General features: G+C 33.9%; 1 protein-coding gene across 1 annotated transcript in view; it reads right to left on the bottom strand.

Moving 5' to 3' along the window:
* THEMIS (thymocyte selection associated) overlaps positions 1-26,989 on the bottom strand; it is a 194,597-nt gene that overhangs the window by 101,373 nt on the left and 66,235 nt on the right. The window contains exon 3 of the mRNA XM_080807157.1: positions 4,872-5,330. Within this exon, the coding sequence (XP_080663283.1) occupies positions 4,872-5,330 (459 nt within the window). The remainder of the gene's footprint in view (positions 1-4,871; positions 5,331-26,989) is intronic.

The raw sequence follows: 26,989 nt of genomic DNA, 5'->3' as shown, positions 1-26,989 counted from the left end.
CTCACTTGTAAATTAAAAAAAAAAAATAGTGTCTCACATATAAATATGAACAAATGGCAAATAAGCACCAGGCATTTGAGGAAAACAGTTAATGAGAGTGACACAAAGCAAAACTTCTTTTTTTCCTTTTAGGGGGAGGGAGAGAGAGAATCTTAAGTGGGCTCTATGCCAAGCATGGACCCTGACTTAAGGCTCTGACGACCCTGAGATCATGACCTGAGCTGAAATTTAAGAGTGGGACACTTAACCCACTGAGCCACCCAGGCGTCCCAAACAGGCAGATAAAATGCAAGGAACACAGAAAACTTTAAGAAACTGTAAAATAGTCTCAGAGAGATAAGATATTGCATTCTTAAAACAAGAACACAGTAACATTTAAAAAATGATGTAAGAAATAACTCTTGGAAATTAAAAATATGATAGCTGAAATTAAAAATTCATTAAAACAGTTGGAAATGTAGTTAAGGAATTTTCCCTGAAGGTAAACCAAAGACAAGAAAGATGTAAAATAAGGAAGAAAATAGTCCTAGATCAGTATGGGAATTTCAACAAAAGATCAGAAGTTACAGAAAGAGAAAAGAGAAAAAAAAAATAGTTGAAAGGAAATTATTAAAGAAATTATCTAAGAAATGAAATATCTGAGTTTCCAGACTAAAAACTGCCATTGCAGTGAAAGAATGGGACTACCCAGATGGTTTTAAATGGAAGTCCCAAGACAACCCTATCATGGATTAAATGTTTTCATCCCCCAGTATAAACATATTGAAACCCTACTCCCCCCCACCCCCTGCCCCCAGAAAAAAAGAAAAAGAAACCCTACTCCTCCTGTGTGATGGTATTAAGAGGTGGGGGGTCTTTGGGAGGTGATTAGAATTTGATGAGGTTGCTAGGGTGGAGTCTTCATGAAAGGATGAGTGTTCTTCAAATCCTATATAAAGTCAATGCCTTGAATAATTGCACTACCTTTATCTTATTTGGAAATTCAAATGTAAATACAAGAATGCAGAGACAGAATATTTAAAGCAGTTACCTCAAAGTAGCAAAATTTGGGAATGGTGGTCAAGGAATCACTTTGTTATAAATCCTTTTACCACTATTTGACTTTTTTGACTTTGATAAATATTGAGATTATTTTTAAAAATCAAATGAAAGAAAGAAGTCATCTCAGAGGGGCACCTGGGTGGCTCAGTGGGTTAAGCCTCTGCCTTCGGCTCAGATCATGATCTCAGGGTCCTGGGATCGAGTCCCACATCGGGGCTTTCTGCTTAGCTGGGACCCTGCTTCCCCCTCTCTCTCTGTCTACCTCTCTGCCTACTTATGATCTCTCTCTGTCAAATAAACAAATAAAATCTTAAAAAAAAATTAAGAAGTCATCTCAGAATACTAAACAACCAATGTTTGTGTGTGTTTTTTTTTGCTATTGATTTATCACTTATTATTCAAAATTAAACTTTCTTTTTTTTTAAATATTTTATTTATTTTACAAGTAGGCAGAGAGGCAGGCAGAGAGAGAGAGAGGAGGAAGCAGGCTCCCTGCTGAGCAGAGAGCCCAATGTGGGACTCGATCCCAGGACCCTGAGATCATGACCTGAGCCGAAGCCAGAGGCTTTAACCCACTGAGCCACCCAGGCACCCCCAGATACTGCTTTTCTGATACCACCTTTCTATTTGTGTGATTCCAACCTTCAGTTTATAAATGAGTTGATATGTAATATATCTAAGCAAAAACTGTACCCTTAAATTTTGGAAGGCATTGACGTTTTTACCTAAAATGAAATGCAGCTTTTTCGATCTTGAAATTCTCATCAGGAGAAAAGTAATTATCAATCTGTACATCAAAACACAAGACAATTAAGAAGTTTTAACAAGCAAGATTTCTGATTTTTAGTAACAACTTTAAATAGATGACTCAGTTTTTCATTTGTAAATATTATGCATTCCATTTGCTACATTAACATGAATTTTATCTTCCAATGAAAGACACAAACAGATCTTACTACGACTTACATGAGACTAGTAGTTAAAGGTCCTGGGTGGTTATTTATATCTATTTTCCAAAGAGATAGAATGTTTTACAAATCATGAAATGTATAGTGAGAGTCAAGAGGGGCTTCAGGCCTATAATGGGGATTATGACCAAGAGTTTCCAGGAACGAATATTTCATGTAAACATGCCCTGCTACTTTTTTATGATGCCTAAATTTTCACATCAATAACATATTAAAAATCTAACACCAGGAGTAGTATATGTTATATTCCTTCTTTTCTTTATTTACTTACTATGTTCTCTTTTCAGCAAATCAATATTTCAAAGCTTCCCATAGTTCTCAGTCTTTTTCATCTTGCTTTTACCCCTAAGGTTTCTCTAAAATTTTCTATCCCTGCCTCAGACCTATTCTTTATCTTGTCACTTGAGAAAGGGAGGACTTGAGACAAGAGGGTTTTCAAATATGCCTGAACTCCAGGCCATCGGAAAGTAACTTAGCAAGCGATATGCTGTTGACTTCAAGGCAAGTTTGAATCTTTAATATAAGATAGAATAATGTAAAACAAGACCACAATTGATTTTTAAAAATAGCCTACATTTTATATTTAGAAGAAAAATGCCTACAACAGTAATTTTTAAAATTGGACTTTTTGTGTTGGGACACCTGTCCTCTATTTCCAGAGAATATTCTACAGTCAGTACACATGCAAAGCAGTACCATAACAGCATCTGTCCTGAAATTGCTATACAAAAAGAACTAATGTTTAAAATAATCGCTAAGAAAGTAAAGATCCAAAAGAAATAAAAATTTGATTTAAATACCATTAAAGAATGGAAATTAGACTAAAATATTTTGGAAAGGATGCTAACTTAACCGAAGGCCTTCTTCTGGGGCCTTGGTTAGCATGAAACCATACATAAGTCCATCTAAACAGTTGTGTCCTAGTCATTTGTCAATGTTTATATTTAGTAAACTGTATCACCATCCAACTAGTAGATCAAGTCAGCAGCCTAGGGATCAGGTTGGCTTCTTTCCTCCTTCCAACAGACCTCCAAATCTTGTTGGTTGTACTTCTTAAATACCAATTAGGAACAAGTGTCCTGCTGATATCACTATTGTGCTAACCCCCCAGTACCCTGCCATACACCTAATGGCCTCCTTACACTCCTCTGTCCTGTCTCTTCCACTGAAACCCTTTATTAATTTGCCCTTTGGACCCCTTAACATGTATGTCAAGACTCTCCATGAGTGATTCCACTACCCCGTTGCATGTTTTGATATTTGTCTCAACCTATCCTCTCTTTTCTCACACCAGCTATACTGAAGCTCCAATATCTTTCTTACTTGCTCTCCTAGAAATTGCTATCACTTCTTTCAATGTTGTCTCCTCTTGCTTTGCCTTACTGTCTCCTACTCATCCTCCAGGTCTCAGTTTAAATGCCGTTTCCTCAGAGAAGCCTTTGTTGATCTCTAATCTAAATTCATAAAATGCAGTAGCCACCTCATTCACATGCTTAGGTTCTGAGTTGCCCTACATTTGCAGCTGTGTGATAGGAGATGCCAATGGTTTTTAAAAATTAACAAATTTTAAAATAAGAAAATGCTATATCTATTTTTTATGAAAAGTGAGGAAAACTCAATTATCAATTTCAATTACACATCTTGGGACAGCTAACAAAACACTAATGTGAGGTCTAAGATTTGCTGCGACATCCATTTTTTGTCATAATAAAAAATGATCATGCTGTGGCCTCGATTTTTTGCAGTATTAAAATATAATCACTACTTGAATGGAATTCCTTCCTTGTACCTTTAATTCAGATGAATTAATTAATTTCTGGTTAAATCACTTACATGTAACACAATTTAACATGTAGTTCTAAAACCTACCCAAAGATTCACAACAGTTTTTTCATATTTATGTAAGTGACCAACAACCAACAATATTTATAGGAGCAGAGATAATTAGAATTTGAGATATCCAAGGAATAACCTTTGACTAAACATTTTTACATACTGCTTTTTTTCTCAAGTGTTATACACAGTACCTTAATACAATCTTATTTCATTCTTAAAACAATTCTAAGAGGTAGGCAAAAGAGGTATCATCATCCCCTTTGCAAAGACACAGTTTAAATGGCTCACTCGAAGTCACCAACTATTAAGTCACTGACCCAGAGTCAGAATCCAGGATTTCTGACTACCTACAGAACTCTTTGCCCCATGGTTGCCCACTTAGTGCCATGATCTTGAAAATTCAAAGTATTAATTCCTTTAGGGTTACAATGGTCTCTCCAGTTATTCCTATTTTTAAATACAAATAATCCTATAAATATTATATATTAAAGCACACTTGTGTGTGAATTAATTTGTCACACCATTTTCCCTTGAGTCAGAGGGACTCCTAGCTAGTAAGATTTATGACCAGTGGTAGCTGGGGGGAGGGGGGGGAAACTATTACAAAAATAGCAGTAAGGGACATATCAAGGAAACTTTGCATCCTTATCACTTTGCTGACCACCTTCATACAAGAAAGGCTCTTTCTAACCAAATGTACTCTATCTTTAAAAGTAGCTCTTTTCTGACCATGTTTAACTGGCAGTGATAGAAATGAATTAGTAGTTTAACCTGTCTGCACCTGCCAATTACTGCATTTACATTTCGATAGCACCACACAATTTACAATATGTATTTATATATATATTCAATTTGACCTTTGCACGAAATACATGGTTTACTTATTTACAGATGAAAATCTAACTCTCAGTGATCTTAAAGGACAAGTAGGGGACAGGGTCATATTCTTCAAACTCTAAAGCCTTCCTCCTTCCCAAACCCCACAGTCCTCACCCTCATAGAGCATCATTCTCAGTGGATACTTACATTTCATCACACCTTGAATCTCATAAACAGGCTTGAGAACCAGAGCACCATAAAAGCCTTTAGGGAATGGATTTGTTAAGTCCCACTTATTTGAAAAACCGGTAAGCTTCACAGTTCGTGTTCTGTTCTTTGGGATCTTCCATTCAACAATCTCCTTTAGGGTGTAAATATGCTCATCTTCACACTCATAGAATTCTCCTTCTTGTGACAAAGGCAAAGTAAATGAGTGATTCTGCTGATTCCTTACCACTCCACAGTTCACCATTATTTCTCCACTGATCTCTTCAACTGAGTTGAGCATGATTTGCTCACCACGTTTTACAGTGAGATTGTCTAGCTTTAGATCCTTCTGATGATAGAAGCAAGGATGCCCTAGTCTACTTGATCCAATGTGAATGGTCCTTGTTATTTCTTCCATAGTAAGGTATGGAGTTTTATCAGCCACAATCTTAAAAAGACCTAAGAACAAAAGAATTATGTAAATTAAAGAGAGTTCTTACAATGAAAGTTCTCATAAGAAAATCACAGTGAGAGAGTTATAAAACAAGTACAATGTAGCTTTTAAAAAGTAATGTATTTGTTTTAGTCCTGAATTTTTCAGGTCAAATTGTAATGTATTATTTGTAGGTTACTGGGTCATTGGATCCAGGCAACACCAATGGAAACAAGGGGAAAATACCTTGAAATAGAAAAGCCCTGTTCTTGGAAGTGGGAAATATGAATGAGATACTGACTGGCTGTATCCCAATGACCTGTGTAATCTTCAGCAAGACATTTCATCTCTTAAAATCACATTTTCTATTTTCAATGTTTAAATTGAGAGGATTGGACTAGATCATTGTCTCCATAAGTATATTTTCTGGACATACCAAAATTAAAAGATATCCCAGAAGAAAACTGTTTCATGGTCAAATTAACAATCACAAAGTTGTATACCTGGAAGGAGACAGTGGTGATGATTATACAACCTTGTGAATGTACTTAATGACACTGAATTGTACATTTTTAAAAGTAAATTTTATGTTATGTGCATTTACCTACATATTTCCAATTAAATACTTCTCAGAAACTTTAGATGCCTTGCAACTCCCAAGAAGAGAATATAACATGTAGAATTTTGAAAATTTAATTGTAAACTCTTGGGGAAACATCCATTAATAAATTATAATATACCATGATATATTGGTGCTCCATGTAACTCTCCTTTAAAAAATGTCAGGTTAGGCAGCTGCCCTTGATTGAATACTCTTGGTGATATATCATTCTTTTCATTGCTTCTCTAACTTTGCCATTGTTTCACTATTGGAAATTTTTTCTTCTAATACTATTGGGATAATCACTGATACAGTGAATTTTTACTGTTTAAGATATAGCTTTTGAGGCTTGTGTGTTTAATTTTCCTCTTTCAATTATGTTTATTTTATGGGCACATCTGCTTTGTAGCATTTTCAGAAATGACTTTATTGAAGAGGTTTTAATAAATTCCAGAGAAAATAAGAACAAAGAAGAAAAGTAGGTAATTGCTCTCTTAACACAAAAGTAAATGAATGACAGTATTATATACTAGCAAGAATTAAGGAGATAGATTATCTTGCTAGATACTCATTAGACAATGAGACAATCTTACTAGAATTCAATATAGCTTGAAAAATCATTTATTAGTTTACTCAACAAATATATTCCAATTAAATTCACCTACATATCAAATCATGATTAACAAATTATAATGTCTCATGTCTATTATGGGTTACTACACAAATGATCAGTTATTTTTGTAGCTAATCTTTGCCGAAACAAAAAAAGGATTTGGGTTATTTTTAGACATAAACATCCTGAAAAAGTCCCAGTGATGCAATCCTGGCAAAAAGTAAGGTAGTATATGCAATCTGTCCGGAAAAGCTTTAGAAATTTGACTAGGGTTCACTCACTGTATGGTGTGTTTGAAGACAGTGAAGCAAAGAAATATTTACTTTGAGGGAGCTTCTTATTTTATTAGATCTTGTATCAGGGAAAATCCAATAAGAGAATATTCTTGAACTCTGATAATAAATGAATGTGTGTGTATGTGTGCATGTGCATGTGCATGTGCATACCTATGTTTTATCTCATTTGTCTGTATGTGAAGATTTGTTTCTAAGAGCCTACACTCATTATCAGGGTATATAAAATTGACCAGTTTTTGTGAAATGTTTTTTTAAAAAAGCTACCTAGAACCTCATAAATGGTAAAGGCACATAGTTTTATTCCTTTTCTAGATATACTGATGACATAAGTCATAGAAGAATTAATTCAGCATCTTCTTTCTTGGGGAATTGCATTCACCTAAGGTAATAACAGACCTAAAATGTTACAAAGCAGAAAAGCCTGAAATCCTAAGGGCCACCATTTATTTCAAGTTAATCAAATACTTCAGAGCTGTCTTGTTGGATGTCTCTATTGCAAGAAAAATCTATCTATGAACCTGTGTGTTTTCCCTTAGAAGATGATTAAGTATACAGTTTAACATACTAAGTGGTAGACATAGGACAATATCTTTGATTAACTTACTTCTTCATCTACGATTGCCACCAATCCAGAGTTTATCCTTCTAAACAGCCACTTGAGACTATACAAACTAAGGCAAGTTCATATATATGTGTGTGTATATACACACACACACATATATATATGATTCAGTATTGAAACTTCAATTTCACAATAAACTAAAGTATCATAAGCTTGATCAGCTTTATATTTCATCAATTTTTCCTCCATCTTTTCACAAAGAGTACAATAGTTTTACACTGGAGAAAATATAATTTGCTGTTCATCCCTCCTCCCCCCAAAACACAATTCAGGAGCTGAGGGATCATAGGGTGATTATAAAATAAGGCAACATGTAACCTTCATAAAGTAAGCTACAAAGCAGAAAGAAAATATATTGCAATTTCCAAATTTGATTGTCACCTATTAAAATGGATATTATTACTTTTAAATTAGGAGGAATTCATAAAGAACATGCATTTGAGAAACAAAAATTATAAGGAAATGCAATTAATTGATCTATTGAAGATTAACTGATGAGTGAATTTAGTCTTTAAGATCTTATCTCTGGGGGTGCCTGGGTGGCTCAGTGAGTTAAAGCCTCTGCCTTCGGCTCGGGTCATGATCCCAGGGTCCTGGGATCAAGCCCCACATGGGGCTCTCTGCTCAGCAGGGAGCCTGCTTCCCTTCCTCTCTCTCTGCCTGCCTCTCTCCTTACTTGTGATTTCTATCTGTCAAATAAACAAATTTAAAAAAAAAGATCTTATCTCTGATTCTTAAATTTTTGGAGACATTATAATTTTAACCAATTCTTAATGATCTGCCATTTTAGTAGTAGTAACAACTGAAATTTGTATGGAAATTCACAAGATTGAAATATTTTTTTCAGCATCATTTATCCTGACAATAATCTTTTAAGGACAATATAACAAATTTTATCACTGAAGGATATAAAAATGGTCACGATTTTCATTGTCATGGCTCTAGAATCTCAAATCAGACCTTTGGCATCCAAGTTTTATGTTCTTGCCACCATACCAGGCTGCCTCCCCATCCTGCACATAACTCACAAGGACATTGTCCAGGAAAACATGTTTGTTCTCGTTCACAAGATATGTATATGGGTCTCATTACTCATTCTCCCTTGCATTTATCAGCCTTTCCAGAGCCTCCAGTGTAAGAACAAGAGTAATTTCCTGATTCACTGTGCATAATTTACGCTCATCAGATTTTTTTCTACCTTTTTTAAATCTCATCAATTCCCACCCAAATAGGGAGTAATTTTAAAAATTAAAATTTCTAACTGGATATCACATTATTTTAAAATGATTTTTATTTAAACAAAATTTTTTAAATAGACTTTCTGCCCACTGTGGGGCTTGAACTCATGACTCAGAGATCAAGAGCTACATGCTCCACCAACTGAGCCAGCCAAGCACCCCCACAATATTCTTTAAAATATAAAACATAAGATCATCATGAAGATTTTACAATCATTTTCATACGCTAATATCTAGCCTGCCTTACTTTCCCAGTTCCAACCAAAAATATTCCCTCCATCTTTGAGATAAGGAATCTTAGAGTGAACTTTGCCTACTAATTCTCTGAAAGTAATGGCCCAACACAGGGTAAATAATCAGTCTGTTTTGTAAAAGCTTGGATGTGTCCTAGTTGTTAATTGCCACATCCCCAATTCCAAATCCTATGGTTCCCTCTTCCAGGGAATATCCAAGAGATAAAAAGTAACATTCAGTAACAGTCATAAATCTTTTTCCCATTCACTCAAAAACACTATTTATTTTGTTAAAGTTAAACTGGATGATCTGTTGAGAGGTAAGTGGTAAGAGTCTAGTATGAAATATGTACACATTTTTCACATTGGATGGCAAGATAAAAGCCTTAGGCAATACCCCTAACTGAAATCTCACTATTCAGAACACAATACAACTGAGCTATGACAGAGGAGAGGAATCAGGCAACACCTAAGAATGCCAAGGACAAAACAGTAGCCCCATATTGCTGTTGTATACAGTAATATAGTTATGTTATGTACAAAGTTACGTGCATTGACTCACTGGAATCCTTGAGTCCCCACTAACCAGATGTTTAAGAGGTAGAAAGGGGAATTCACAGGACAGTGGTGATTATATGTGCTTAGCTGAAAGGATAAAAAGCAATATATATTGCCACATATGAGAAAGTCCTCAAAAGACTGCATACAGACATATAAATTCTATTATTCACATTTTACACATACATCATCAAAATGATCACAATACTGTAATTGAGGGGAAAGAAAGGTAACCAAAGAGGTGAAAGACCTATATTCTGAAAACTATCAAATGCTGATAAAAGAAATTCAAGATGATGCAGAAAAAATGGAAAGATATTCCATGCTCATGGGTTGGAAGAACAAATATTGTTAAAATGTCTATACTACCCAAAGCAATCTACACATTTAATGCAATCCCTATCAAAATACCAACGTGCATTTATCACAGAACTAGAACAAACAATCCTAAAATTTGTATGGAACAACAAAAGACCTCAAATAGCCAAAGCAGTCTTGAAAAAGAAAAGCAAAACTGTAGGTATCACAATTCCAGACTTCAAGTTATATTACAAAGCAGTAATAATTAAAACAATATCATACCGGCATAAAAATAGACACATAGATCAATGGAAGAGAATAGAAAACCCAGAAATAAACCCCACAGTATATGGTCAATTAATCTTCAACGAAAGAGGAATGAATATACAATGGGAAAAAGACAGTCTCTTCAACAAATGGTGTTGGGAAAACTGGACAGCAACATGCAGAAGAGTGGAACTGGGCCACTTTCTTACATCATACACAAAAATAAACTCAAAATGGTTTAAAGACTTAAAAGTGAGACTTGACATCGTAAAAGCCCTTGACAAGTGTACAGGCAGTAACGTCTCTGACATTGGCTTTACCAATGTTTTTCTAGCTATGTCTCCTGAGGCAAGGGAAATAAAGCAAAAATAAACTATTGGGATTACATCAATATAAGAAGTTTCTGCACAGCAGAGCAAATAATCAACATAACTTAAAGGCAAACTACTGAATGGGAGAAAAATATTTGCAAATGACATATCTGATAAAGGGTTAGTATCTAAAATATATTAAAAAAAAAACTTAACTCAACACCCAAAGTACAAATAATCCTGTTAAAAATAGGCAGAAGACACGAATTGACACTTCTCTAAAGAAAACATACAGATGGTCAAAACACACATGAAAAGATACTCAACATCACTCATCATCAGGGAAATGCAAATCAAAACTACAATGAGCTGTCACACTTGTCAGAATGGCTTAAATTAAAAACACAAGAAACAAAAGTGTTGGGAGGATGTGGAGAAAGAGGAACTTTCTTTCATTGTTGATGGGAATGCAAACTGGTGCATCCACTGTGGAAGACAATATGGAGGTTCCTCAAAAATAAAAAATGGAACTACCTGATGATCCAGGAATTGCACTACTGGGTATTTACCTCAAAAATACAAAGATACTCATTCAAAGGCATACATGCATCCCTATGTTTATAGCACTATTTATAATAGCCAAATTATGGAAGCAGCCCAAGTGTCCACTGATAAATGAACAGATAAAGAAGGTGTGGTATGTGCGTGTGTATGTGTGTGTGTGTGTGTGTATACACACACACACATATATGCGCGCACACACACACACACACACATATATGTTACTCAGCCCTAAAAAAGTGAAATCTTGCCATTTGCAGCAACGTGGATAGAGCTAGAAAGTATAAGGCTAAGCAAAATAAGCCAGCCAGAGAAAGACAAATATCACATGATTTCACTCATATGTGGACTTTAAGAAACAAAACAAATGACCAAAGGAAAAAAGAGAGAGAGAGAGGCAGATATCATAAAACAGACTCTAAACTATGGAGAACAAACTGATTGTTAGCAGAGGGGAGGTCAGTGGGGCAATGAGGGAAAAGGGTGATGGAGATTGAACAGTACACTTACTATGATGAAAAAAAACTAATAAAATAATGAAAAAAACAAAAATAGGATTATTAAAATATGCAGCTTAGAATATGCTGGAAATGTATATGTATATTTAATTTTCAGAATTGCAGTGTGAGGTAGCTACCAATAAAACACATACATTTCACAGATAAAAGGACATGAAAGTTTGAAAAGATGCCATAAATCCTCTATCTCCCCATAGCTCAAAGGTGCATAGTAGGTTTTTATGTCTCTAAAGTTCAAGGGCTTAATCACAGTTATACATTTCAATCCTTCATTAGTATTATAAATTATAAACTGTTTGTTTAGCCTTTCATTAGCTAATGAAGAAGGTTCCCTCCTTTTGGGTGCAGAAAATCTTAGAGCTTTTTAAATCAGGCAACATAAGAAAATGAACTTCACTGATATTTAAGATGTTGATTGGCACTAGTCTCATCTGTCCATGTGTCAGATGGCCAGGTACCTGGAGATGAAGGTGAGGCCTCTGAGGGAGGTGTGGGGACTACACAAAGTGAGGGGGTTGACAGGGCTGCCACACAGGCTCATGTACTTCCAATGTGTGGCAGGTCACGCGGCCATATTTAAGTGGGTTTTCAGAATACGTTATCATAGTTTTTAAAGAAAGTAATTCAGACAAAATTGACAAATGCCTTTAAGCATTACCTGCAAAGAACTCATGTATTGAAAATAAAACCAATATAAACAAAGAAATGAAAGTGTTGACATTTCTACTCTCACTCAAACCTTTCTTCAGCCATATTATGAGGTGAAACAAGGATACGCTAGTCTAACGATATATAAAAAGTGGCTGAAACTTCTCTAACATCTCAAAGTTATCAAAATGAGGGTTCATTTCCATGATCATCACAAAGAAATTTGCCTTTAAATTGGAGGTAAAGATATGTCAAAGATGCACACACAATTTTGAATAAATACATAGATATTTGAGATGCATGTTCAAAAATTTCTAATGAACTGAGCTATATGAAGAAGAAGATTTGGAGATGAATCAAACCACTACACATTTGATTATGTGTCTCCTCTCTGCCAATGATGCAAAGTGCATCTCACTTATTTTTGTGGGCGTGTGCTTCCGCTTCTTTAAAAATTTTAACTGCACTCTCTCCTGCAGTCATATTCTTAACGTCCTTGTTATTTTAAATGTATCTAAATAGATTTACCATTTCTCATGCTTCCTGTGGCTTTTCTATCATTTTTTTATGTTTCCAAGACATGGTTTAGGTCAGCATATCCTACAAAAACTACCTTTTTTGAGACTACCCCAAATCCAACATTTCCATGAGAAATTCTAGCTCAAGTATCTTTGACCAACTTCAAGCTGAAATGGGGTGCATGAAATATCTTATCAAGGCAAAAAATCATAATCCTTGAGCAAAGGATTGAGATATATTATAATAATAGTAATAATAATAATAATAATAATGTCCAAATTGTGAGAAAGTTCTCCAGATTTCTCAGAATCAATTATTGGATTATTAAACATCTTCAACGAATGAATGACTCCAAAAATCTTCATAGAAGAAGACAGAAGAGTCTAGATAGAACAGCAGAAACAAGAAATGTTAAGGAAAGTTAATGTCCATGATAAGAAAATTTGGCCTAATAATTTACTGAGTCTTTGGGAAGGCAGGAGTCATATCAAAGATGGCAACTGCATCTGTTAAATGTTAGAGGAGATTAAGTGAGACTGTAGAATTCCTGTGTTTGAACGTCTTTACATTTACAATGGGATCAAAATTGTCTATAATAGCTATTAGCTATTAATAGTTCTTTTACCTGGGGATAAAAAGAATAAATCATAAAAGCTTTCGATTCATCTTTACCTTTTTGGTTCAAACTTTGCATTAAAAAAAAAAAGGAAAAAAAGCAAACAAGCAAAAACGTCTTTTTCCCAATAACACTTAAACTCCTTGAAAGGAGTGACTGTACTATTCAATACAATTGGGTTAACAATTTACATTAATAATGTTAAGCCTTGAAATCAAATTATATAACTTGATGTCTATGCCTAAAGCTCTGTTATAATCTTGGGTTACTAACAAACGTGTCATACGTACTTGTTCACGTTAAAGCTTTCTCTCCGCCAAGCACTGAGGATGAGTAACAGTCTAGGAGGAGGTGAGAGAATGTGAGAACGTCTCAGAAACCTTAGCAAGAGCACAGCTCCCTGGACTGTGCAGGGCACTGCCCCTTGTATTCTAGGAAGACACACAGAGACATCGGGACTGGAAAGAACCGCCACAGACCTCAGCCACCCCAAAGTCTCTCACTAGGCTTTTTTAGGAAGTTCTTCAGAAATACTGCACATTTATTATTCCTGGCTTTGGGTGACTTTAGGCAGTAGAATTTTCAGGACAAGCAATACACAACTATCCCAATAGTAAAATGGAGTGGCTTTTAAAAATGTTAATTATTCATTTCAACAGCCTGGGTTTAATTCTGGCTTTAGTCCTTACATCACTGTGTAAACTCAAAAACTTACACCCCCCCCAGGGCCACAATTAATTTCCTTCTCTGCATAATGGAGAAAGTTATATCATCTACCTCATAAAGTCAATGTGACGATTAAAGGAGTTGATACGTGGAACATGCTTACACAGTACTTCACACATACACATAGCAAACACCAAAAAAGCAAAATAATAACAGTTATTCTTTCTCCTTATTTTCTTTTACTCTAGAATTCTAATCCTTTGTGGGATGGTTAGAAGGTCAGAGAGATCAGTATTTCAGGGCCAAAGAGGACAAAGTAAATATTCCAATCTGGATCAAATCAGATGAGACAAAATATATAGAATCCACAATGTAGCATCTGACACAGACTGAGCAAAAAAATCCTAGCAACAATCATGTCTACAGATTTTGTCAGAATGCTAGAATATGGAAATCAGCCTTAGGTGACCTCTTAGTGTGGACCGCTTTTGCTCTGAAGAGCTTGTCTGACCCCATGCTTTGATAAATTGCTTAGAATTTAACCACCATAATTTTATGTCCATAATGAGCAGATTAGAGGGAGATGTAAGCACATTTTAAATGCAAATATTGTGCTGCTTGTAGTTATTCATAAGGTATACATTATACACAGCTACTGAAGTTCCCTTGAACAAAAGAAACAGCAAAATGCCAAGGCATTTTTGAAAGTGTGTTTTATTCATGGCCCTGAAAGGTAGTTGAAGCCAACCAACTGAGGAGTATACCCTCCCTCTATTTTAATGATCTTAATTTTGCTAATGGAATGTTAGTGGAAGGAGTTGGGGAGCCATGTGGCGCTGATTGCGTTTTTCAGTATTGCTGTTGCCTACAAATTAAATGTACCTAAGTAGCCACCTGTTTATGCTTACGATTATGTAAAGCCCCATATGTTTCCCTCTCTACACATGGGAGGTAAATATTGAAAAAATTACTCTGGTGTGAAGGGTGAAAACAGCAGCAACTCTTCTAAAACTGTCAACGTATGGTATGGTATTTCCTTTAATGTTGTGCTTTGTCTGACATATTTGCTGATTTTTACCATGCAGTGTTCGAAAATATCTGTTACTCATGGTTATATGAAACAATTAAAAATCAGTTTACATTAAGTTCAAATTAGGAAGAGATATAATTTCCTGATGTAACCGTAAGTTTTAAATGGATCTCAGAGCTTATGATTTAAATAGATTTTGATTTGCACGAAAAAGAAAATGGAACTTCGTTTTTTTTTTTTTTTTCTCTAAATTCTCCAGCATATAAAAAGGAACATTTTCTTCCTAGGCACATCCGTTTGCTTCCATATTACTAGGCAACAAAAAGCCAACTTGAATGACATGAATTTGAAAACTGGCAGTGGGTTCTTCAGATAGTTAGCCTACCTCTGTGCCCACTGGATTTGCTCTGGAGAGCAGCTTGCTGGATCCCATACAGAAGATCTGACCTGGTACCTGGTCAGCAAGAGTTCCTGAGAAGTTCTGAGATGAATTTCCTTAGAGTATTAAGAAATCTGGTGCAGGAAATGACTATGGAACAGCCTCAGGCTATTCAGAGATTGGCCCAGATGGTAGCTAGCTGGAAAGACCAGAGAGACTGGGCTTGCTATTGTTGATATTTTAGTCAGTGAAGATAAATGAATTAGAGTTGTATATGGTTTTATATGCGATCAAGAGGAATTTAAATATTACCGTCTAGCAGCCTAGACATAAAAGCCCCTAACTTCTCTTTCTTTTGCAGAGACACAGAATGTGAGAGAAAAAGATGAAAACTAACCACACCGTCAACAACTAAGAATAATACCCTAAATGCCCCCAAAACCAGAAGAGTTACTTTCATAATAATGCATAAAAATACATAAATATATATAGCTTTATGAAATATATATACTTATATAGAGAGAGAATCCACAATATATATATTATATATTATATATATAGAATCCACTATATATATATTTTTCTATATGTATATATATTCATATGTATATATATATACCATAAAGCTAGAGCTGAAATAAGAACCCATGCTGGGTGTAATGAAACAGAGCAGCCACTCTAAATTTTTAAAAGATAACAATTAAAGTAATAATAAAAAAAGAATTTTTATTATTACTTTAAAATCATAGAGTAGTTTCTATAGACCAATGTTTATAGTACGCACTTAATGATCACTTCATTTTATTTATTTATTTCTTGGAAGAATTTTATGACATAAAGAGCACTGATATTCATTTCATTTCATTTCATTTATTTGTTTCTTGGAAGACTTTAATGACATAAAGAGTGCTGATATTTCCTAACTCTATAAATAAGGAAATCAATAAACTGATGCACTAAAACACATCAAGGAGATCATCCAGTCTTAAAATTTTGGTAATTTTTTTCAGTCTTGACATATATTTTAAAAAAAATTTTTTTAAAGATTTTATTTATTTATTTGACAGACAGAGATCACAGTAGGCAGAGAGGCAGGCAAAGAGAAAGAGAGGAGGAAGCAGGGTCCCTACTGAGCAGAGAGCCTGATGCGGGGCTGGATCCCAGGACCCTGAGATCATGACCTGAACCAAAGGCAAAGGTTTTAACCCACTGAGCCACCCAGGTGTCCCTTGACATACATTTGGATAAGTAGAGACAGAAATGTTTTAACACTGAAACTATATCATATACATTCATTTGGATTCCACTTGTTTCATTAAACATTGGACCATGATTAAACCGAATGTTTTAAAATATTTTTCCTAAGTATGATTTCCAATGACTGTAAAAACGTCATAAGGAATGTATCATACTTATCTTTTTCTGCACTATTGGGCATTTAAATTGATTCCATTATTTTGCTATTACAAATAATTCTATGATGATTATTTCCTTAGAGTTTATTTTAATATGTGGAACCACTGAATAAAAGGCCCTTTTGCAGGCAGACTACCAGCTCCAGGAGACCAGGGATCAAGACTTAAGTGTATCTCTGTCATCAATCACTATCTTTGTACATGAACAAAATGAACATTTGCCAACTGAGTTGCAGATGGCTCTCAAAACAGAATATCAAATTTACGTTCAGAAAGGTTATAACATTCTATACACCCTTCAGCTGGGTTTGAGAGTCACCATTTGACAGTATCTTTCTCAATTTTATTATCATAATTATAAACCTTAGTTAACAAATACTTGGAAAAGTTGTCATTATTGTTTTAATTTACGCTGAATCCAAACTACTTTATATGTGGTTATAAGCCATCTGAGTTTCTTCTGTCCTTTATCCAATTAGTGTTTCCCAATTAATGTTATACTAGACTATTTAATTGATTTTTTTTTTTTTTTTACATTTTAGTGCTATCTAGTCTTTTGGAAATTGTGTCAGTTTGTTATTAACCTTTTTTTTTTTTACTGTTTTTACTTTTCTGATATGCAGAAGTTCCACTTTATGTAATAAAATACATTGTTTCTTTATGGTTTTTCATTATATTTATAATCTGAAACTTGTTTCAAAAAGAAGTTTTACTTAAAATGTAACCTTTTCATCTACTTCAACCTTCCTTTGCTATGTGGTATTAAGATAATGATCCAATTTCATTTTTTGTTTTCTAAATTGATAACAATTCTATGATAATTTACTAAATAACTCTTTCCCTAACCTCAGATGTGCAGTACCAACTTCATCAAATAGAAAGTAATACTCTATATTAAAGTCTATCTCAGAGCTATAAACAAATGCTTAAGTTCAGTCACTAGAGTCAAATTCAAAGAATTACTTTGATTCTTCTAATAACTAGTGCCACTGTTATTAATCCATTAATTCAACTTTTGATTTTCTATAAGTAACATACAGTATAATTTACTATAACTTCATAGTGGGCCTTAATATTTGCAGGATAACTATCCTTATTTTTTTAAAAAAATATTTTCTTGGAAATTTTCACTTGCTCATTCTCCCAAATGAACCTTAGAATTAGTTTCATAAGAGCCAACATAATAATAATTATGATTATAACAATTATGACTATAATGTGGAAATTATGTTTACCATTGTGTTAATCTCACAAATTAATTCATGTGCAATTTATACACACACACACACAAAAAATATTGTTTTCTGATTCAAGCACCTAAAATGTCTTTTTATTTCTAATAAATTAGAAAGCCTTTACAATATTTTTTTTAAAAAAAGTAAATCACAAGTTAAAGTATTCTAATATTTCTTACACTAGGTTCTAAAGATATTAAACTTAGTTGTTCTGTTTTTACCTTGCTATTTTAAGTAGATTATCCTTACAAATTCTAAATGGTTATAACTGGAAAGTTATAACTGTGTTTATATATTCTTCTATATATAAATATATATTTATTTATGTGCATGTTTTGTATATATTTGTTTTCTATGCATTTTTTATTCTGTCATCCTGCTAAGTTCATTTGCACTGCTGACAGTGCGACCTTCTGCCACTCTGTGTCAGGCCTTCCATTTTCTAGGATTTTAAAGGTTTTTAAACTCATGTTGTTAAAAACAAATGAACAAAAAAGCTGAGATAGGGATACTAAAAACTAATGAATTACATACTTTAAACAGCTGAATTTTATGCTATATAAATTATAGCTCAATAAAGCCATTAATTTTTAAAAATCAGAGGGGGAAGGAATAAATAGTTAAGTAGTAGATTCAAAAAAACAGTTAGATTGGTCCTTTCATTAGGTCCTGGTGGAATGTGAATTGGCAGAGTATTTACAGAATGTGATTTGGCAATACACATCAAAACCTTTAAAAACATTTTTATCTCTGAACTCATAATTTCATGTACATGAATTTATTATAATAAGCAGAAGTGCAGACAAAACTTCAGTTAAAAGGCTGCTCATAATGGCATAAATTGTAGAAGTGAACATGTTTGGGATGGATTTATTAATTATGGTATATGCATGTGAAAAACTATTATACAGAAAATAAAAATTATGTTCTAAAGAATAATGACATGGGCAAGTCCTCTGAAACAGGCTTATTTTCCATCATATTAGAACATATGTCTATATGTATGCATGTGTATAATGTACTCAAAAACAAAGGAAGGAAATGTACCAAATATTAATGCTAGAAAGCTCTGGAGATAAGATTATAGGGAACTTTTATTCACTTCCCTGCATTTTCTCCCATTTTTTTAATCTTCAAATACACAAGATGTATGTAGTATTTGTAAAATTGAAAAAAAATCAATATATTTTATAACTTTAAAGAGTTGTATTCCTTATGTCCAAACAAAAACTTGCACATGGATGCTTACAGCAGCTTTATTCAATTGCCAAAACTTAGAAGTAACCAAGATGTCCTGTAGTTTCAGCAGTATGGATAAATAAACTATAGTACATCCAGACAATGCAATATTATTCAGCACCAAAAGGAAATGTGTTATTAAGCCATGAAAAGACATGGGGGAAACTTGAAGGCATACTACTGAAAAGGCTACATACTCCATGATTCCAACTGTATGACATGTTGAAAAAGGCAAAACATTTTGGAAACTGTAAAAAGATCAGTGGTTGCCAAAGGTTGTCAGAGAGGAAGGATGACTAGGAGAGGCACAGAGGATTGCTAGGACAGTGAAAATACTTTGTGATACTTCTGTAATGATGAATATATGTCATTATACATTTGTCTAAACCCACGAAGTGTACCATAATGTAAACGTGAACTTTGGGTGTTTCTGATGTATCAAGATAGGCTTATCAATTGTAACAAGTGTGCTACTCTGGTATGGGGTATTGATAATGGGGACTATGCAGACTTGGGGGCAGTGGGTATATGGGAAATCTGTGTACCTTCTGTTCAACTTTGCTATGAACCTAAAGCTGTTCTTTAAAATACTGTCTATTTAAAAAAAGCTTTTGTTCCAATGGCAGACCTGCTAAATTATTAATATGTAATTTTGTATAAATACAGTCACGTGCTTTATCAGCGCTCAGTTAAGAGAGTCAAGGAATTGAAGATCTGTGTAGACAATGTTTTAAGGACAACCTGATTGCTCTCATCAGAGCCCCTCTATGGTGATACCCTGGAGATAACACTATAAAGAACTTTAGAGGAATTATGCATGTAGAAAAGGGGGATGGGAAGAGCAAAATGTGATGAGACAGATTTTTAGAAGATGTACATAAAATAGTAATACTACGAAAACTTATAGAACAGTGTCAGTTGTAGAAAAACCCATTTTAAAATAATCTTTATGGGGCGCCTGGGTGGCTCAGTGGGTTAAAGCCTCTGCCTTTGGCTCAGGTCATGATCTCAGGGTCCTGGGATCGAGCCCCGCATCGGGCTCTCTGCTCAGCGGGGAGCCTGCCTCTCTTCCTCTCTCTCTGCCTGCCTCTCTGCCTACTTGTGATCTCTCTCTGTCAAATAAATAAATAAAATCTTTAAAAAAAATAAAATAAAATAAAATAATCTTTATGACAAAATTCTGGTCTGATGCTAAAATGTACAAAGGTAAGTGAAAAGAATATTTTAACCTAGAACTGCAAAGTTTCTTTGTCTTCCAGATAATATACATTTTAGTTATCCAAAGACCAAGGACTTAGAGAAATAATTTGATCACATGCTAAAGAATAGAAGAAAAATAGCCACCCCCCCACAAAGGAACTGAAAATTAATGTAAAATTCTGAATTCTTGTGTATTTAGATTACTTCAGATTTTCTTGCATAGTATATGCAAGATATCCCTTTTTGTTTAGGAAAGATATTTTGTATAAAAGACATAGCTCAATTTATTTTGCCTAAGTGAGCACAGTGGGAAGAGATGCCTTAAGAGAAGTTGACCCAGAAAATTTGGAAGAATACCCCATGAGTCCCTGAATAGCAAATTATCCAAAAGGCAAGGAGCCCTATTTCAGGCTTCTCTGAATCATATGTCATCATAACATCCAGATGGAAAAATAAGAGCAATTTGTGCCCTATATCTTGCTTCTTTTAACAAAAGTCCTTCACACAAAAAGAAGATAAAAAGGTTTTTCAACTATAAAGCTGCTAAATATATTTTAAATACTTTTTGCATAACACTTTTCCTATCAGGTCCTTTTAGAAACTGATATTTTAGGGGCACCTGGGTGGCTCAGTGGGTTAAGCTTCTGCCTTCATCTCAGGTCATGATCTCAGGGTCCTAGGATTGAGCCCTGCATTGGGATCTGTGCTCAGCAGGGAGCCTGCTTCCCCCTCTCTCTCTGCCTGCTGTTCTGCCTACTTTTGATCTCTTTATCTCTCTCTCTGTGTCAAATAAATAAATAAAATCTTTAAAAAGAAACTGATATTTTAGTCAAATAAAAAATGCCTACAATCATAAGATGGCTAAACATTAAAAAACATGAAAGATTTAATTATTTCAATGGTACATAAAACACAAAATGAATGACCACTGAAAGTATGATATGTTGTCTAGCAATTAAGTATACAGTTTCCCAAATGAAACAATGGGAAAATTCATTTTGAAAAATGTAAGTATTTTTCATAAGGCATAAAAGAATGGGTTTCATAAGTTTTAGTCATTTACTCTTAATTGATTTCTTAAAGAAAAAATTCTATTATTAATCCAATTTTAGCCACTGATTTTTTTAGTACTTTTCTGTATTTTTCACATTTATATTTAAAATGATTTTAAAAGAATCTTGCTGTTCAGAAGAGATAGAGATATTCTGGGAGCTAATTCTCCATGACATGTCTACATGATTCAGAAGCTGGAGGTTTTGTTTACTGACCAGGATAAACAAAATGGAGAATTTCTCTCTTCTGAGAGACATTCTAAGATAGCAAAGTCTTCTTCCTTCTCCCTAACGAAGAGTTTCTTACATTCCAGGATAATAAAAAGAATGTTTTCCTAGTGAGCAAAGATTGGCAGGTTTCCAGCAGCCCCTCACATTTTTGAGATTTCCTAAACTTGGTGTTTCTATGCTATGCATTTAGTACCCACCTGGTCCTCCTCTATCTTCACCCCCATGAGACATGGAGCTCAAGGGACACTAAGACATGAAGATAATGCTGTCTGTCATGCCATGAGAACTAACCTGCTACATTCATTTGGGCTGTTTCATTACTGACCGTATTTATGGAAGAGTGGCAAATCAGCATGGCAGCTACAAGGTTACTTGGGAATGGATTGTCCACTTGACATAAAATTCTTTTATCCCTTTATCTGATAGAAATTCTTTTCAGTAGGAAGCACTGTGTGAAGCTTGTCTTTAAAACATGGTTTAAATACATTAAACCTACGAAGGAAATTTTATATTTAACGAATTTTCTAACAGTCATCTAAAAATTCCTATTTCCTGTTATTTTAGGAGAGCAATCAGTTTAGATCCTTTTAGTATTATAATGTTTACTGCGCAGAACAGAAAAATTAGAAATGCCACATATCCAAGGGATCTGTGGATCTTCATCCTAACACTGATGCTGGTTGACAAAAAGACCATTTCACTCTTCTTCTATGATTAAGCAAGAAGTGCTTCAGAGCACAGACTCGGAAGCCATACTGTTTATATCTATATTGGTACTATCCAATACAACACCACTGTTAGAGGCATTGTACTGAGCGTTTGAAACATGGCTACTTGAAATTTGCATAGCCTGAACTGAGATGTACTATGGAGGGGAAATATGTTTGGATTTTAAAGACTTGGCATGAGGAAAATGCAAAATATCTCAATAATTTTTATAATGATTATATGTTAAAAAGATAATGTAGTTATAGATTTTAATAAAATATTTAATTAAAATTAATTTCATATGTCTCTGGCTCTCTCTGTTTTTGTTTTGTTTTGCTATTTTTTAACTTATTTAAATATCTGTGCCAGGTAGCCTCCATGATACCCTCAGGAATTCCTGCCTGCTGGTAGTCACATCCTTGTACAGTCCCCTCCTACAGTGTACCAGCATTTCTCTGGGAAATCAAAAGAATAGAGCAAATGTGATAGTATATCATTTCTGAGATTAAGTTATAGGAGACTAAGATTTCTATATTGGGTTTTCTCTCACTCTCAGGTCATTCACTCAGGAGGAATTTTATGGAGTCGGGATGTGTGGAAGAACCGAAGCCTCCTAGAATAGCCACATAAATGAATTTAAATGAATAAACATGAATGTATAGTCTCACATTATATATTATATTATATTATATTATATTATATTATATTATATTAGACAGTACTAGCATACATTCATTGCAACCATTTATCCACTATTTGTTCTTGGGCAAGTTCCTTGTTTTCTTATATGTAAATGTGAATTCATTTTATTAAATGAATATTTAAATATTTATAAGTATTTATATATATAAATGTATAATGTTTATATATATAATATATATAAATATATGTTCTATATTTATATATAATACATAATACATATTGTATATACAAAAATATAAAACATATGTTCATTATATATAAACACACATATATATTATGAATAATATATACATACACATAAAAGTGTTTAGAACAGTTTTATATGTAAAAGTTTTTAGAACACTGTTCAGCAATCATCAGGATTCTAATTTGAGTGTGTGTAGGGTAACAGAGATTGTTCCATCTCTCAGTTTTACTATCACATGCTTCCTCTCTCCAGCAATATTATTCCTATACAGTAATAAAGTTCATAGAATTTTAAAATTCAAACAGAAAACTTCAATGTGGCTATGTAATTTTAACAGCGGTTTTACAGATGAAACCACAACCTTTCTTGGACATGGTTTAGAGACACGTATGTAAACTTGCTATTGGTGGGAGGAAATGGGGACTCTGATTATCAGAAAAATGTATTTCTTCTTTGTAACACTTCCTCCAAAGAAATTCATTATGTCTAGAGATGGCAGTTAGTATTCATGCTTCAGAAGGATCCTGCCAGGAAATAACCCAGAAATTTGGAACTTCACTACAACCCAAACATTACATCAGTTACTAATCTATGGGGATAATGTACTTTACAACCAAATATCAGAATGAATTTTTGTTGTACTTGGCAAAAATGGCACATTTTCTAGCTCAGAAAAAGGTTCAGTCAAGAGTGCTGTCTTCTAAAAGAAGAGATCGTACTTCTAAAGTAGTATGTTTATGTCCATAAAGTACTTAAACAATTGTTTTTTATTTTTTAATATACTGAACAGTTTTTGAAGTGACAAAATAGAGACATATGGAAATATAACATTAACAAAGAATGCAACCAAGGATATATATTGCAAGTTTAGTTCCCCATTCACATTTTGGCAAAAATCAACTTCCATTTGTACCCTAAAGTTATCCTTACAAAATCTCTACAAAGATTTCTTTTCTTGACTGTTTCTTGAGCTTCCACTTACTGGAGCTGCATCTCTAAAGTTACATTTACTGATGAAAGTCTGGGTATCTTTTTTCAGTAGAGTATCTTTATTTGCAAAGAAATCATTATAAGCAACCTTGCCAAGTTTATGACCACTTTCCTCAAAACTTTCAAATTACAATGAGAAATTAAGGATCTCTGTTAATATACTTTAACATAGTAGGGTAGATGATGTCAGCAAATATGGTAGAATAAGGACCTCTGAAAATTATCTCTTCCTTTATGAAAGCAATGGAGAAACTGGTTAAAAATAAACAGTCAGAATTAATTTTTTTAGAACTCTGGAAATTAGCCAAAGGATTGCTGTAACCTAGGGAACATTTATTAAAGAAAAAAATAGTTAAATCTTGGTAAGATCCGCAAATTTTTTGACATTTGAACTTGAAGTATTCCATTCCTCCCACCCCTTCAACTTCATACTGAAAACTAATAGCTTGCAGTCATGGCAAAACCAACACTGCTGCTGTCACAAGAAGGAGCAGAAAGGAGCTGGAATTCTTTCAAAGTTCATTCTTAGAGAACTGTTATTTTTTGACATGTCTGGTAACTCCCTGAAAGATTCTACTTGCAACATTATCTTTATTTGATCTCATTTTGAGCTCACTCAATAGGAAAAGACAGTATTTGTCAAAATAGTATTGTATTTGATAGTATTTGTCAAAAACAATAAGAGATAATTATTTAATTGTTGTGGCTGCCTGCAGTCATGTATAACAGTTGGGGGGAAAAATAGGCTAACCAAAACAGTTTAAAAGGAAAAGCTGAGAAATGAGATATCTGTAAGAACATTGAAAAGTTTTGATATATTCCTGGTAATCTAGAAGACCATATACATGTGCAGGACTGTGAACATGCCTCAGACTGTATGTTCAGGAAAGACCTGAAAAGGTCCTAAACTCTCAAGTCTGGCTGACTTTGAGGCTCCACATGAGCAAGCAAGTAAGAATTTTTACCTGCCAAATTGAGTGTTGAAGGCATGCCTTCAAATGAACACTGACCCCTCAACAAAGACTGGGAGACCTCCTGGTTCCGGTTGTTTAAGAAAATCTGTGCCAAGGCATTAGTTACCCACTAAGCTAACTGAGCAGAGACTTCAATGGCCCCATATGACAAAGAATACAGATTTTACAGATACAGTTTAGAAAAGCTACTCAACAACCTGCAATAACAACAAGCCCTGAGATGGGGAGAAAATTAAATTTTTAGAGTTGTTGCATTATATTGTTTAAAATATCCAGCTTTCAACAACAAATTATGAAACAGGCAAAGGAACAAGAAAGTGTGAACCACCCACCAGGGGGATGGAGGGTGGCAGGGAACAGTTGATAAGAACTGTTTCTGAGGGGAAGCCCAGACATCAGATTTCCCAGAGAAAAGAATTTAAATAAACTACTTTAAATATGCTCAAAGAAATAAAGAAAACTACATATAAAGAACTAAAAGTAAGTGTGAAAATGAAGTTTACCAAATAGAGAATATAAATCAAATTTAAAGATAAGTCAGGTGGGATTATTCAACTTGAGAAGCAAAAATAAAAAAGTATAAAGAGAAATGAACAGTCTCAAAGATGTATGTGACACCATCAAGCATATTTATATGGGAATAATGTGTGCTCCAGAAGGAGAAGAAAGAGAAAAGCATAGGAAAAATATTTAAAGAAAAAAGGACCAAAGTTTCCAAAATTTGATGAAAAACAGTAATCTACACACTCAAAAAGCTCAACACATTCCAAGTAGGATAAATTTGGAGACTAATGTCATCCTGATCAAGCTATTGAAAACCAGACAAACAGGGAATTTTGGAAACAGCAAAAGAAGAGATTCATCAAGTACAAGGATTTTTCAATAAGATTAAAAGCCAATTTCTACTCTGAAACCATGAAAGCCAGAAATCACTGGGATGACATAGTTAATGTATTGAAATAAAAGAATTGTGAACTAATTCTCTATTCCAAAAATTTATCCATTAAAAATGAAAGTTTCTCAAAAAATTAAAAACAGAAATACCATATGATCCAATAATTCCACTACTATTTACCCAAGGAAAATGAAAACAATAATTCAAAAAGATATATGCACCCCTACATTTATTGCAGCATTATTTACAATAGCCAAGACATGGAAGCAACCTAAGAGTTCATAGACAGATGAATGGATAAGGAAGATGTGATATCTATGTGTGTATAAAGATAGATATATACATATATATGTATATATGTATGTATATATATGTATATATGTGTGTGTATATATGTGTATATATATACATACATACATATATCTATCTTTATACACACATACATAAATACATAAATACATAAAATAAATCGGATTAAGAAATAAATAAATCAGATTAAGAAAGACAGAAACCATATGATAGTGCTCATATGTGAGATCTAAAAAACAACAAGCAAAAAGCAGGATTAGACCTATAAGTAGAGAACAAACTGATGGTTGCCAGAGGGAAGTGTGTGTGTTGGGGGGAGGGGTGTAAAATGGGTGAAGTGGAGTGGGAAATACAGGCTTGCAGTTTCAGAATGAATAAGTCACAGAAATAAAAGGCACAGCATAAAAAATACAGCCAGTGATACAGGTAGCTATACTAAGTACAAAACAATGTATGAAATTGTGGACTCACTATGTTGTACACCTGAAACTAATGTAACATTGTGAGTTAGCTACACTCAAATAAATAAATAATAAAATGATGGAGAAATTCAGATATTTACAGGTAACAAA

The sequence above is a fragment of the Martes martes genome (genome assembly GCF_963455335.1).
Source record: "Martes martes genome assembly, chromosome: 6".
Lineage (NCBI taxonomy): Eukaryota > Metazoa > Chordata > Mammalia > Carnivora > Mustelidae > Martes > Martes martes.
Note: the sequence above shows the minus strand (reverse complement) of the source record. Positions and strands in the feature narration are given on the sequence as shown.